General features: G+C 46.3%; 4 protein-coding genes across 5 annotated transcripts; 2 read left to right on the forward strand and 2 right to left on the reverse strand.

Annotated features, from left to right (window-relative positions):
* The first annotated feature begins 1,101 nt into the window (after nt 1-1,101).
* LOC111071219 (CUE domain-containing protein 1) lies at nt 1,102-3,264 on the forward strand. Of its 2 annotated transcripts, none has more exons than XM_022362435.2 (2): nt 1,102-1,506; nt 1,585-3,264. In XM_022362435.2, the coding sequence occupies exons 1-2, from the start codon at nt 1,348-1,350 to the stop codon at nt 2,368-2,370; spliced, it is 945 nt and encodes a 314-aa protein (XP_022218127.2). In that variant the 5' UTR covers nt 1,102-1,347; the 3' UTR covers nt 2,371-3,264. The 2 variants fall into 2 exon arrangements, with proteins under 2 accessions (XP_022218127.2, XP_022218128.2); XM_022362436.2 differs by having other exon boundaries at nt 1,103-1,506; nt 1,633-3,264.
* A 1,168-nt stretch (nt 3,265-4,432) lies between these two features.
* On the reverse strand, nt 4,433-6,533 carry LOC111071220 (ras-related protein Rap1). The gene has a single exon (XM_022362437.2). It carries the CDS (start codon nt 5,663-5,665, stop codon nt 5,111-5,113), a length of 555 nt encoding a protein of 184 aa, XP_022218129.1. The 5' UTR covers nt 5,666-6,533; the 3' UTR covers nt 4,433-5,110.
* Nucleotides 6,534-6,903: 370 nt separating this feature from the next.
* Nucleotides 6,904-9,114, reverse strand: LOC111071218 (HBS1-like protein). Its single transcript, XM_022362434.2, has 2 exons — nt 8,934-9,114; nt 6,904-8,876 (listed from the first exon to the last, which is right to left on the reverse strand). The coding sequence occupies exons 1-2, from the start codon at nt 8,983-8,985 to the stop codon at nt 6,979-6,981; spliced, it is 1,950 nt and encodes a 649-aa protein (XP_022218126.1). The 5' UTR covers nt 8,986-9,114; the 3' UTR covers nt 6,904-6,978.
* A 79-nt stretch (nt 9,115-9,193) lies between these two features.
* LOC111071217 lies at nt 9,194-12,219 on the forward strand. The gene is made up of 3 exons (XM_022362433.2): nt 9,194-10,675; nt 10,746-10,998; nt 11,060-12,219. The coding sequence occupies exons 1-3, from the start codon at nt 9,356-9,358 to the stop codon at nt 11,983-11,985; spliced, it is 2,499 nt and encodes an 832-aa protein (XP_022218125.2). The 5' UTR covers nt 9,194-9,355; the 3' UTR covers nt 11,986-12,219.
* The last annotated feature ends 513 nt before the right edge of the window (nt 12,220-12,732 follow it).

Here is a 12,732-nt window from a genome sequence, read left to right on the forward strand (position 1 = left end):
TATTCCAATTAAATCTAGTATATTGACACGCCTGACCTTTTGTCTGATCCGTAAATACATACATAGCATGTATATAGAAATTTGGCTTATCTCTCTCGCCCACGCTTAATTTGTAGACAATGTGATTAAAATTAATTTTTATGGTTACATCACCCGGAATCGATGGGGGTGGAATAATCAGAATCATCACTTGTCCGACAGATATACTCGTACATAGATAAGGGTCCGTCTTTTTTTTTTTTGGCAGCATAGTATCGCCTGATAGAGTATCAAAACGACAATCATATCAGTGCTAATTGACGCTTATTAAAGCGCGACAGACGGAATTGACTCTTCATTCCGGAACCAAAGCAAGCACGTGCCTGAAAATTATCAGCAGTTGAGACAATCACGTGAGTATAAGGTTTCCACCATGCCATCATAAAATGCACAGAAACCCACATAAAATGCATTTGATTGTGATTTATTGATCCAGCCATCACCAGTGCGCACTGCATGCACAAAAATATAGAATTAAAATCCATTTTTTTAAATGGCTTAAAATGCCTTTAGCAGTACAAATCTAATTTGAAATGTCGTTCAAAATCTGATTTCCAGCTACTAATTTGAATCGTCTCGATTAATTGTAAAATTTTAAAATTTTAAAATCGATGCCAGCAAGCTATTGGTATGGAAATCGAAAATGGCAGCTAAAACCGCTCTGGACATGAATACACTTGGTTGAATACCAATGGACATGAATGAACATGATTGAACATCATCGACTTTGCAAATCTGTCATATCAGTCAGCTTTTGTCAGCGAGCAATTCGAATTTTTCGTTTCATATCAGTCAGCTTTTGTCAATGAACAATAAAAACATTTTTTGTTTGCTTTTAATTTTTATTACATTTTAACATTTATTTTTACATTTTACATATTGTACTTATTTCCCACCCCAGAGCCGAAGACTTGGGACCGTACGCTGAAACCTCAGCTGCGCCACTTTCTTTGTGTGAACTGGCACATCTATAACTGTATGGTTAGTGCCTATGGTGTTTCGGTATATCTAATCCATTTCTGCGGGTCAGACGGTATATTTGACCGATAAATCCCCGGTCACACTGGAGGGGGCGAAAAATAGTGATGTTAATGGCTCATTTTTGCGTTAACAAGTGAGCTCCAATTGGATTTTTATAATTCCAATACGTTTGTCCGCAATTGGGAAAAATCCCATACCATTTGTCCGCAGCTGTAAATATCGAATTGGGAATTAGGAATTATAACGTTTAATTTTCAAAGGGGAGCATAGACAGTTATAGTGAGAGTGGTGGGTAGAAGGGGGCGAAAAATATTTTTATTTTTCGAAATGTCGACGCTGCAACTGGAATTTTCGCAGGCCATGGCCGATTTCAAGAAGATGTTTCCCGACATCGATCGCGAGGTGATTGAGGCTATACTGCGGGCCAACCTGGGCGCCGTGGATCAGACAATAGATGCCCTATTGGCCATGTCCATAGATAATCAGGTAGGGGTCCGTGTGTGCGTTTGCTTGTGTATACTAACAGCAGCTACTATACTATACTAACCTAACCGCATGTGACAGAACGAAAAACTGCGCAATGAACTGGATGCTAATGTCTCCCCACAACAGAGTCTCATCAATCTCAACGATTCGGACAAAGACCTACGGCGCAATGTCCAGCTCGTTGACACCACGGATGGCATTGGGGACAGCGGTGCAGCCGCCGCAGCAGCCAGTGCTGGCGCATTACTAACCGCCACCGCCAGCGCTTCGCCGAATCATCACAACACGGGTGCCTCGCCCAAGATGCGGCCTCTGGGCACCTCCAATAGGATCAATAGCCAGAACAACACGCCCACAAAGAGGAGTCAGAGCAGCAGCACAGCCCGTCGCTGGAACCCACCCATTCTGGGTGTGCTTCCGCCAGGCTTTCTACGCATTGCACCTGCTGCTGGCCAGCAGGACTTTGAGCTGCCAGACGAGCAATTCGCCCTGATGCTGCAGAACGAGGAGTTTATGAATCAATTGCGCTGGAATCAAGACTTCATGAACGCCCTCGAGAAGGAGCAGACGGGCAAGACCAAGGGCGAGGATGATGCCCCGTTTCAGGAGCGTCTCAAGAACATGGGCAAGATGTCGCGCAAGAAATTCCTACAAATGGCACGCGTTTTCACCTGGCAGCGCAATAAAAAGGTGACCACCGCCAAGCAAATCGATTCATTGCCGTTGCGCGAGGAGCCCAGCGACGATGAGGACCATCACCATCATCATCATCAACAGCAGCAGCAGCAGCAACAACAGCAGCAGTCGAGCCAAGCGCAATCCCAGCAACAGCAGCAGCAGGGCCAGTTGCAGCTACGCAAGTGAGGCACGTACGGGGGTCCAGCATTTTGTTATCTTATCTCAATGGCCATACCGTGACGATCACGTGCGCTAGTAATCTCCTTTAAAGTAATCTCTAAGCAAGAACGAAATCTCCTCCCAATCTCAAAAACCAGATGCGAAATAATTGTATTATTCTAGTTTTTAAAAGCCCCCCCCACCCCACACACTATAACCAAAAGTGCAATTTTTACCCCTCGTTAACATCCCAGTGCAATATCTCCCATTTATAATATGATTTGTATACATTTTATTTGTTGCCAAATTAGCAAAATTAAGTTTTATTGTTAATTTGTAAAGAAGACAAGAACCGGGGGTTCCTTTAGAGCCCTGAGAGTTTGCAGCACACAAAGTTGGACTGATTATTGAATGCGTTAATTGATTGTGCATCACACCAAGAATAGAAATCTCTGTAGAGCACTTTGCTTAGCCCAAAAAACCTAGTCATTATAAAGAAACCCAAAAACCAACTTATTGTACAGTAATCGAAGCTAAATATTCATGTAAACCAAAACTATTTCTCCCTTTTTAAAATCAATGTGGTCCTGGCGCTTAACTGGCTTCCACTCTATGCATGGCTATTATACTATACATATGTACGTATCCCGACAAGTCGAGCCTTTAAAAACTATGCATTCGTGTGCCGACATCATATCAAATGCAGTTTTACGAGCCTACCCCCCCATGGATGACAAAACTTCAAGTAGCTCCAAACCTATGGAGAATCTTTCAATGAATATGCGTGCTATACAGTAGCAAAAAATTATGATAATTATAAAAGGCAGCCGGCTATTTGATTGTAATTGTATGTATAAATATTTGAATAACTACCTTGTATTACTATTCCAAGTATCAAATACAGATATTTCCAAAATTTCAATTGAAAGTGTTTTTCCTCCAACACCCCAAATGACTTGTGCCCATTTATACTTGAATTTATTTAATTTTTATTTTGTTTTTTGCATTTCCTTTTTAATTTTTTATAAACATAATACATTTATTAATAATTAAAAGATGCTCGAACCTGTTGAGTTACTCCACCCGCGACAGCATTGCAGATCCTGAGCGGACGGGCGAGCAAGGGAACAAGTTCGAAAAAATGGTTTTTTCAATTACATTCATTTCACACGCTCATTATTACATTATTACATTATGTTATTGTAACGGTTGGGTTTTTTTTTTCTTTATTATATTCAAAAATGATTTGTATCTTTTATCATATATGTATATAATATATACGCTTGGGCTTAGGTTTTTAATTAGTTTCAATGTTGGTTGTTGGCTGTGTTTAGACTTTGATTTAAGGGCATATTGGTTACTACGCGAAGTTTATGTTTATGTTTATTTTTATGCAATGTTTATTATGAAATATTTATAAATTTACTTCGTTTTTAGGTTTCTTTTCATTTTGGGATTGACACGACCATTTTTTATGCATAAATATACTAGAATTTGTGGCTTCATTCCTTTTTTTCTAGGTTCCTGCCGGATGATCTTTCTCCTGATCCGCAAAAGGGTGCGGAAGTGGCTATCGGAACATGCAACACTGCGCCATTTCCTGGTCAATGTATGTGCGTCCCACTTCCGTCTTTACGCCTTGGTATTGGCTCTCTGAGAGCGTGCCGGAGTGTATGTGTGTGTGTGTGTGTTTTTTTGTATATATGTTGGGATGTGGCATGCATGTGTGTGTGTGTGGGTGTGTTTGTGTGTATGGAGGTGTTGTTTTCAATTTTGGATTGATCGATCGTATTAAACAATTACTTGTAAATTTGTTTTAAACTAGTTACTAAATGGATCATCTCATTTACTCTTCTGGTTGTTTGCAACATTTTGACATCATTTGCAGACAATATTTTTATAAAATATCTTCTTATACATGTTTACTTGTTGTTTCTCAATTTTATTTGCTTTTATGTGGATTCATCATATTATCATTATCATCATCATTCATCATTATCAATCATCTATCAGGCTAGTACAAGTTAATATTTAGCTTAATTTGATTTTGAGTTGAATTGGTTTTCCTTTCCTTTTGTTTTGTTACTTCTTTGTTTTTGCAATTGGTAGAAGAGCAACGACATGACATTAGGTATACGGCTCTATTTATAGATATTACTTGTTGTTTCTTTGTTGGTTTTTTTTTGTTTTTGTTTTTGTTTTGTTGTATATAAGACGTATTGTGTATAGAGTATAATCGAAAAGAATCAATAAATACGAATGTTTTAGTTTACGAATGTTTCATTTGTTGCATAATTTAAAAAACGGCTCAAAAACGAACGACAAATATGTATAATATATATATGTGTGTGTATAAGTATATTAAATAATTCCCCATATTGATTAATGGTTAATCAGCGAAAAATAGTACAATCATAATAGTAGTAAATAGTAATAATTACAAAAACTTTAAACAGTTATAAAACATTGTCAGCATATGTACGTTTTTTTTTTTTGCTTTTGCTTTTGCTCTTGCTCTTGTATTGTATATATAGTAGATTGGTTATTTCAATTTCTTTTTTGTTTTGTTTGTTTGTTTGACAATCTTAATATTGTGTTGTATTGTATAATTGCATATTGCATTCGGATCGAAAACGAAACAAGAACGGAAAAAAATTGAAAATGTTTTTAATTTTACTCTTATACTTGTTCTCCTCCCCTACTCCTCTTCCCTGCTCGCTCCTTTTGTTTTGTTTCTCTTACTCGTTTTTTTGTTTTGTTGGAAGTCTTATAGCAGAACACATAGGGACTTTTTCGGTTTCTTTTGTTTCTTTTCGGGTGACTTCTTATTGATCTGCCTAACCAAATCGTAGAAAATATCATTCACATTCACTTTGGCTTTGGCTGAGGTCTCCATGAAGGCGCAATTGAACTGGTTGGCCAGGCTCTTGCCCAGCTCCTTGCCGACGACTCGCTCCTCCTCGAGATCGCACTTGTTGCCCACCAGCACCATGGGCACATCGTCCGTATCCTTTACCCTCAGTATCTGCTCGCGCAGGTCCTGCAGATCATTGAACGTCGACTGCGCCGTTATCGAGTACACCAGCACGAATCCCTGGCCGTTCTTCATATACAGATCCCGCATGGCTGTGAACTGCTCCGTGCCGGCCGTGTCGAGAATCTCCAGCATGCACTGCTGCCCGTCCACCTCCACCTGCTTGCGGTAGCTGTCCTCGATGGTGGGGTCATACTTCTCCACAAAAATGCACTGCACAAACTGCACTGTGAGGGCGGACTTGCCCACGCCGCCGCTGCCCAGAACCACAATTTTGTATTCACGCATTTCTCACTGTAGCTGTAGTTTGTGTAAGACCCAAAAAGCAGGTAGGCGGCAGGTAATACTCGGGCTCAGGTGGGTTTCCAGTTACAAATTCCTCTTGGAGTTATTGAAGTTGCAAAATGTTTAATTTTAAAACGCGGGGCGGCTCTCTCTCTCTCACTCCTCTCTTAGTCACTTTTCACTCTCTCGTTCTCGGTCTTGGTCGTCTTGGTCTCTCTGTCTCTCTCACAAAAAATCACTAGTTTAGGCGTTGTTCGGCGATTGCTTTTCGGTTGCAGTTTTGTGGTTGTTCTTGTAGAACGTTTTTTTGTTTGTTTTTTGAACGTTATATGTATATATATATATATTTAAAGTAATTTTGTTGTTGGTTCTGTTATTGATGATAACCTTTGTGCCGTGTAAGAGTGTGTGTCTGTGTGTGAGTGTTTGTGCCTCTCCCTCGCTCTTTCCGCTCAGGTTCTCGTGGAGGTGCGTGCGTTCCGTCAATTGTTGCTTTCAGCGATAAAAAGAAATTTCCGCTGGCGCTTCTGCTTTTCCACTGCCGCTGCCACCGCCTGCCGTTGTCACTGTTGTTGCTGTTACCGAGAGCGCACTGTGGGGAGTAAAGAAAGCAATTTGTTGTATTTTAAATATAGCTCGATTGCACTGTAAATTCGTTTGTTGCGTTTCGTTTTTGGTTTGGTTTTGGGTTGGTTTTTGGTTTGTATGCTGGTGCTGGCTGCACTCTTTTTTTTTGTTGGTCGTGTTCTCGCTCTATCTTGGTCTTTTATGATTCATTTTTAGAGTTGTCAAGCAGCGCGCTGCCCTCGTCAGAACTTGTGGCTGGAATTGTTTCGGAATTTGCGCACTTTTTAAATGAAAACCACGCCGACTGTATTTATTCGGGTCAGCAATGTTTATCTAAAGTGTGTATAACACCTAGTGCCGATATAAAACTTCACAATGCACCCGCATGCTAGAGGCAACTCTATTCGGAGTTTTACCTTTTCTGTTGTGTTAACTGCGACTCGGGGGCAGATATGGTTGCTGGTTTCTGGATAAAGCCAAGAAAACGTCAATGGCCGCGAATGCTTGTGCTCTGTTGTATTGATAACGTTTTAATTCTAGGCAAAATTACAATTTTCTCGCCCGTAACCCGCACCGAAAATAGTGTTGTAAAATGCTAGTGGTATGCAGTGTGACCGCGGATTCACCGAAAAAACATACCGTGTGACCCTCGGAAATATACCGTCTTTTCCAACGTGTTTTCAAACTATATTTAGAAAAACAAACAAAAATTAATGTGTAACTAAAATTTATAAAATTCAGCAGCCCCTTCAGCGTATTTTTGTGACCATTCCAGCGGCAATCGTCACTCCAGCCACCCGCAACATGATGCGGCCCAGTTCCTTGAAGTCGGCGTACCGCTCTATGCAAATGGGGCGACTCGTCTCCAGCTCGACCAGGGCGCATGAGTTGTTGCCCAGGCAACGCGGCTTCTTCTTTACCACCTCGCCGGTGCTCTTGTGTATGGATGCAGTCAGCTTGCAGACCACAGCCGGCTCGATGAGCGACTGGTGGTGGAGCAGCACCGGATAGCCCATGGTGATGGGCACCTTGACGCTGAAGACGATGATGCGGGCCTGGAAGCGTGTCGTCACGGGAATGGGTGTCTGCGGGTCGCTGATGATGCAGCCGACGGTTATGTTGTTGATATCCACGCCGGCCAGCGTTACCGAAATCTGATCGCCCGCAAAGACGCTCGTCTGGGAGAACTCGTCCATGGTCAGGACCTTGACCTGCGCCTGCTCCCGGCTGGCGCCGACCAGCACCTTGTCATTCACGCACATCACACCAGTCTCAACTCTCCCGGAAATGCAGAATCCCGATCCAGTGCCCTTGTAGATATCCGAGACGGACATCCGCAGCGGCCTGTCGATGGCGCGCTCCGGTATCTTGAAGTTCTCGATCACGTCCAGCAGGGGGCGACCACTGTACCAGCTGGTGAGTGCGGCCTCCTGCGCCGTCTTGGTGAGATTCTCGCCGGTCAGACCAGAGCAGGGCGTGAAGCTGACGTCCGACTCCTTGAAGCCCGCCTGCTTTAGGAATGACTTCAGCTTGGTGACAATCTCCGTGAATCGCTCCTGGGACCAGCCGACAGTGTCCAACTTGTTGATGACCACGCCCAGCTGGTTGACTCCCAGCGAACGCACCAGGATGGCATGCTCGCGCGTCTGTCCGCCCAACTCGAAGCCGGATTCGAATTCGCCCCGCGTGGCATCCACCACCAGGAGGGCCACATCCGCCTGTGTGGCACCGGAGATCATGTTGGGTATGAAATCCTTGTGGCCAGGCGCATCCAGCAGCGTCACAATCTTTGTCTTTGTCTCGATGCGCGACTGGCCCACGTCCATGGTGATTCCTCGGGCCCGTTCCTCGCCGGTCTCGTCCAGAACCCAGGCGTACATGAAGCTCTGCTTGCCCAGCTTCTTGGACTCCTGCTCGTGCTTGTGCATCACGCGCTGCGACACGTTGCCCGTGTCGTAGAGCAGGTGGCCCATCAGCGTGCTCTTTCCCGCATCCACATGGCCGATGACGATCATGTGGATGTGGCTCTTCTGGTCGGATCGCTCCTTCTCGTACAGTTGCTGGGCGTTGCGTTGGGCCTGGTCCTTGGACACCTTGAAGAGGCTGGCGGATGTGCGTGACAAATCGTTTTCGCCCACCTCCACGGGTGTGTTCCTGCCGGAGACCACAGGGGAGGACGGCAGCTTGGGAGAAGCAATTTCAAAGCCACGCCGGGGCTCCTTCAGGCTGATCTTTGCCGGGGGCGTGGGCTTGCTGGCATACTTCACGGTCGTCGCCGCAATGGGGACCGGCACCTTCGGTCGCAGCGCAGGCTTTGCCGACTTCTTGGTCTCCTCGTTCAGAATATCGTCCAGAATCTTCTGTATGTCGTAGTCAAACTTCATGGAGGTCTCCACAATGCGGCGCTCGGACACGGCGTCGCCCACCACACTCCGCACCTCGTCCACGCATGAGCTCAGCTTGGCCTGCTCCATATCGTCCAGTTCGGGCATCTGGAAGCTCTCCGAGTCGCGTCTGGCCTTCTCGTAGGCCTCGTCCTCGGCTTCGTCGTCGTGCTCCCCCTCCTCCTTGATGTCCTTGTTCTTGCTGATGAACGCGGAGATGCTCTGCCTGCCGCGCTCCCGGTCGTAGAGCCACTGTTGGGCATCTGTGGGCGAAATGATGTTTTCATCATCAACAGAGTGTCCGTAGACATCATCGTAACCATCGTATTCGTCGTTGTAGTCCATCGTCCGTACAATCCTGTGGCGCGACATCTTGGCGGGCCTCCTATTTAACAGTGGCTCACCACTATTTCACAATTTTTTTAAATAAATTTAATTTCATCGACAAAATGAAAATAAAGTAGATGTCAGTGTGACCGCGGATCAAATATACGCATTAGCAGGCGGATGGATTTCGGTATATTTTGACGTCGAAATATGGTATATTCATACATTTTTTGGTACATTACGTTGGATTTCTGACAGTCACACTGATTCATGTAAATATTAGTGTAAAATGCCATTTTTTTAGACATCATGTCAGAGCCAGCCCACTTTTAACAAATTCGTGAAAGAAATATCACAATTTAGCGACGATCACGAAAAACTAGGTAGGTAGGTCCTACACGAATGCTCGGACCCGATGACCGGCGAAAAAACCTACAGTAAGAGGGTTCCCGGCGGCGACGAGGAGGACGAGGAGGGTGGCGAGGAGGCGTCTGAGTCGGCTGAATCGCTAGAACGTCTAACAATACCAGAGCTCCTAGAACGTTGGGCAAAGAAGAAGTCTGAAAGGCAAGGAGCAGAGATATTGCAGCTGCTCGAACTACGCACGAAGGCGGCGGAGCAGAGTGACGCGGAGCGAGCACTACGGCAGCAGGAGAACTTGCGTGCCCAAGAGCAGGCGCTGCTCCGTGACGAGAAACTCAAGCAGAGAAAGCAGGAGGAGGAGGCCAAGGCCGCGAAACGATTGGCGGCGCTGAGGTCGGACTTTGAGCACCAGATCTTGGTGCAGAAGGAATCGGAGGCGAAGCGGCTCCGCGAAGAGGCGGAAAAGGATACAAAATCAGAGCTGCAGAAGAAGTGGAAAAGAGTCGAGGAGAAAGCGCAACGGGAGAGAGAGCAGGAGCAGCGTACCCTCAACGAGCTCAGACGGCTAAATAAGGAGAAGGAGGAAGTGAATCGCCAGCAGGTGCAGGTGGCCAGACAGCTAGAGCAGCAGAGGGAGAGATTCGTTCAACACCAGAGGCTGCACACAGGCGCACAGCATCTCTATCCGCAAGAGACGTCGACGACATTCCCCACAGCATCCTCCCATTCGTCGCTGATGCAAAACGAAATGGTTAACCTACCGATGGCCAATCTGAAGCCAATCCTCAAGCCGGCGCCTGCGTCGGCCTCTGGCGGTGGCGTGCGCTACTTTTCGCAGTTTAGCAAGGGCGGGCTCTCCGCCGGCACCACCCTGGTGCACCAGCAGCAGCAGCAGCGCAAGCCAACGGCCAATGGGGATCTGCATGCGAACGGCAGATTGACTGTCGTACAGAATGGCATGCGCGTTAAAACGGAGCAACAGGACATGCTGATGGATAACTGCACCTTTGCTGTTACCAAACCGGAAGCGATTACCAAAAAGGACACCCAGCCAGCAGAGGCAGACACCCAGTCAGCAGAGGCTGCTCCTGTCACAGATGCGCCATTGGCGCTGATCAGTAACCAACAGCAGCTACAGGAACAGATAGCAGAGACGGACGACCCAGAGCTGGACATTGTGATCAACAATGTGGTGTGCACGTTCAGTGTGCGATGCCACCTCAAGCTAAGGGACATTGCGCTGCGTGGCTGCAATGTGGAGTATCGCAGGGAGAACGGCATGGTGACCATGAAGCTGCGACGTCCCTATACGACGGCCTCCATTTGGTCATCCGGCAGGATCACCTGCACAGGCGCCACCTCTGAGATAATGGTAGGTGCAACCAGCAATCCCAATCAAAAGCATATCCAATTCCTAATCCAATTCCACTCTCATTCTGAAGGCCAAAGTGGCGGCCAGAAGGTATGCCCGTTGCTTGGGGAAACTCGGTTTTCCCACACGCTTTCAGAATTTTCGCGTCGTGAATGTTCTGGGCACCTGCAGCATGCCCTGGGCCATTAAGATTGTCAATTTCTCGACAAAGCATCGGCAGAATGCCAGCTACGAGCCGGAATTGCATCCGGGTGTCACGTACAAGATGCGGATGCCAAAGGCCACGCTGAAGATCTTCTCCACGGGAAGCATAACCGTGACAGGTGAGTCTCCAGGCCCCCGTCTCTCTGGCTCTCTCTAGATTCAGCTCTATCCGAATTATAGCCGCCAGCGTGAATGATGTGGAATCCGCCATACAGCATATCTATCCACTGGTCCATGAGTTCCGCAAGCAGCGTTCGCCCGAGGAGCTGCAGCATTTAAGGGCCAAGCAGAACAAAAATGCCGGAATCACTGGCACCACCAGCACCATTACCGACGCCAGCGAGGCCCGAGCACTGGAAGAGCAGATCCTCGCGCAATCAAAGACGCAGTCGCGCAGCGATATCTTGGTGAATGCCACCGCTGCCCATGCAAAGACGATTCCTGGCAATGCGGCTGGGGATCTGGTGAATGCAGCTGTGTGCAATGTGCAGCGGCTGAAGCAGATCGAATCGTATCGCCAGATGTCGAGTCAGACACAGGAGGAGCGCCGCCACATACCCTTCCCGAGGGACAAGTCGGAGGCAGGGCTGTTTCCCCACTCGGCATCCGGAGAGTCCTCGACGGACAATATCTGTGCCAATGCCCGGCGACGGGCCACCGAATGCTGGGTCAGCAAGCTGCAAAACAAGCGGACGCGCTACAACGATCCCAGCATAGCGGTGGCGGGCAAGGCGACGACGACGAGCTCTTCCTCCTCGTCCAATCCCGCCATCCAATCAACCAGCAGCACATCCGCCACCTCCATTACCGGTCCCATTGTGCCGCTCTCCTCGCTAACGCCCATCGGCAGCATCAGTGGCAGTGTCAGCAGCATCGGCAGCAGGCCATTTGGCCTGATGGCCGCGCGGACAATCCCTGCAACGGGGACGATCATCAACATCAAGCAGAGCTGCATTAAGCCATTGAATCGCGATGCTCTGGCCGCATTCACCGCTGCCTCCAGTGGTAGCATCGCTACCGCCGTCAATTCCACTGCCACAGCCAATGCTGCCAATCCATCTACTGCTGCAATTAAGCGGCAATCAAGAGGAGGAGGCGTCAACTGAGCTGCAACTCGCGAATTCCTGACCGTTTGACCTCTTTTCAAAAATGTCGGAAAAAACGGCATGTCATCCCTGGTCGAAGGATTAATTCACGTAACTATCAACCGATGGCGCATACAATACAGTACACTCGCTTGAGCTACATACATCGATATAACTATAGATTACTTTGATATATCAATATATTAACATCCCTAGTTTGTCTCTTGCATTAAAAATAAAAAATAAATAAATGTATTCCACTGGATTTCTTTCACTCGCTCCTTTCAAACAATTCTGCTTTGGCGCGTAGTAGTGCTCTCTTCGAATCAGTTTTGGCTCTCTTTTCCGCTCTCTTTGAATCGTTAAATTTGATAGACCTTTTTTGTGGGAACCTTATTTTAAAAAGAACCCAAAAGGAGGAGATCTAAAAATTAGCCAATTTTGTACGAAATTGATTCATCTATTGGATAAAATTATGTGTTCAGTGCTGCGAGTCCTTGCTAGCTAGTAATATTGAACCGAATATCAAAATCGAGGAATATGATTTCCAGTCTTGGACAGAGAAAGATTAGCCCATTGTCGACCAGTGGGTATTTAAATACACACACGAATACTATGAAATTTAAACAATTTTAACTGAGTTCAGGTGAAAGATATCATGGCCATTTCTTTTGTAAGTAAAGAGGATATACAAGGAGAACTTACCAAACAGTATTATTTCCTGCGGATTAATTCAAAGTGTACATCTGTTTAAATAGAGGGGTGTAA

Source organism: Drosophila obscura, unplaced genomic scaffold (genome assembly GCF_018151105.1).
Source record: "Drosophila obscura isolate BZ-5 IFL unplaced genomic scaffold, ASM1815110v1 contig_1, whole genome shotgun sequence".
NCBI lineage: Eukaryota > Metazoa > Arthropoda > Insecta > Diptera > Drosophilidae > Drosophila > Drosophila obscura.

Coding starts and splice junctions, on each gene's coding strand:
- LOC111071219 (XM_022362435.2), top strand. CDS start 1,348: ATGTCGACGCTGCAACTGGAATTTTCGCAGGCCATGGCCGATTTCAAG. Junction 1,507..1,584: donor CCATGTCCATAGATAATCAG/GTAGGGGTCCGT, acceptor CGCATGTGACAG/AACGAAAAACTGCGCAATGA.
- LOC111071217 (XM_022362433.2), top strand. CDS start 9,356: ATGACCGGCGAAAAAACCTACAGTAAGAGGGTTCCCGGCGGCGACGAG. Junction 10,676..10,745: donor GCGCCACCTCTGAGATAATG/GTAGGTGCAACC, acceptor CTCATTCTGAAG/GCCAAAGTGGCGGCCAGAAG. Junction 10,999..11,059: donor GGGAAGCATAACCGTGACAG/GTGAGTCTCCAG, acceptor TCCGAATTATAG/CCGCCAGCGTGAATGATGTG.
- LOC111071220 (XM_022362437.2), bottom strand. CDS start 5,665: ATGCGTGAATACAAAATTGTGGTTCTGGGCAGCGGCGGCGTGGGCAAG.
- LOC111071218 (XM_022362434.2), bottom strand. CDS start 8,985: ATGTCGCGCCACAGGATTGTACGGACGATGGACTACAACGACGAATAC. Junction 8,877..8,933: donor CTACAACGACGAATACGATG/GTTACGATGATG, acceptor TTTCGCCCACAG/ATGCCCAACAGTGGCTCTAC.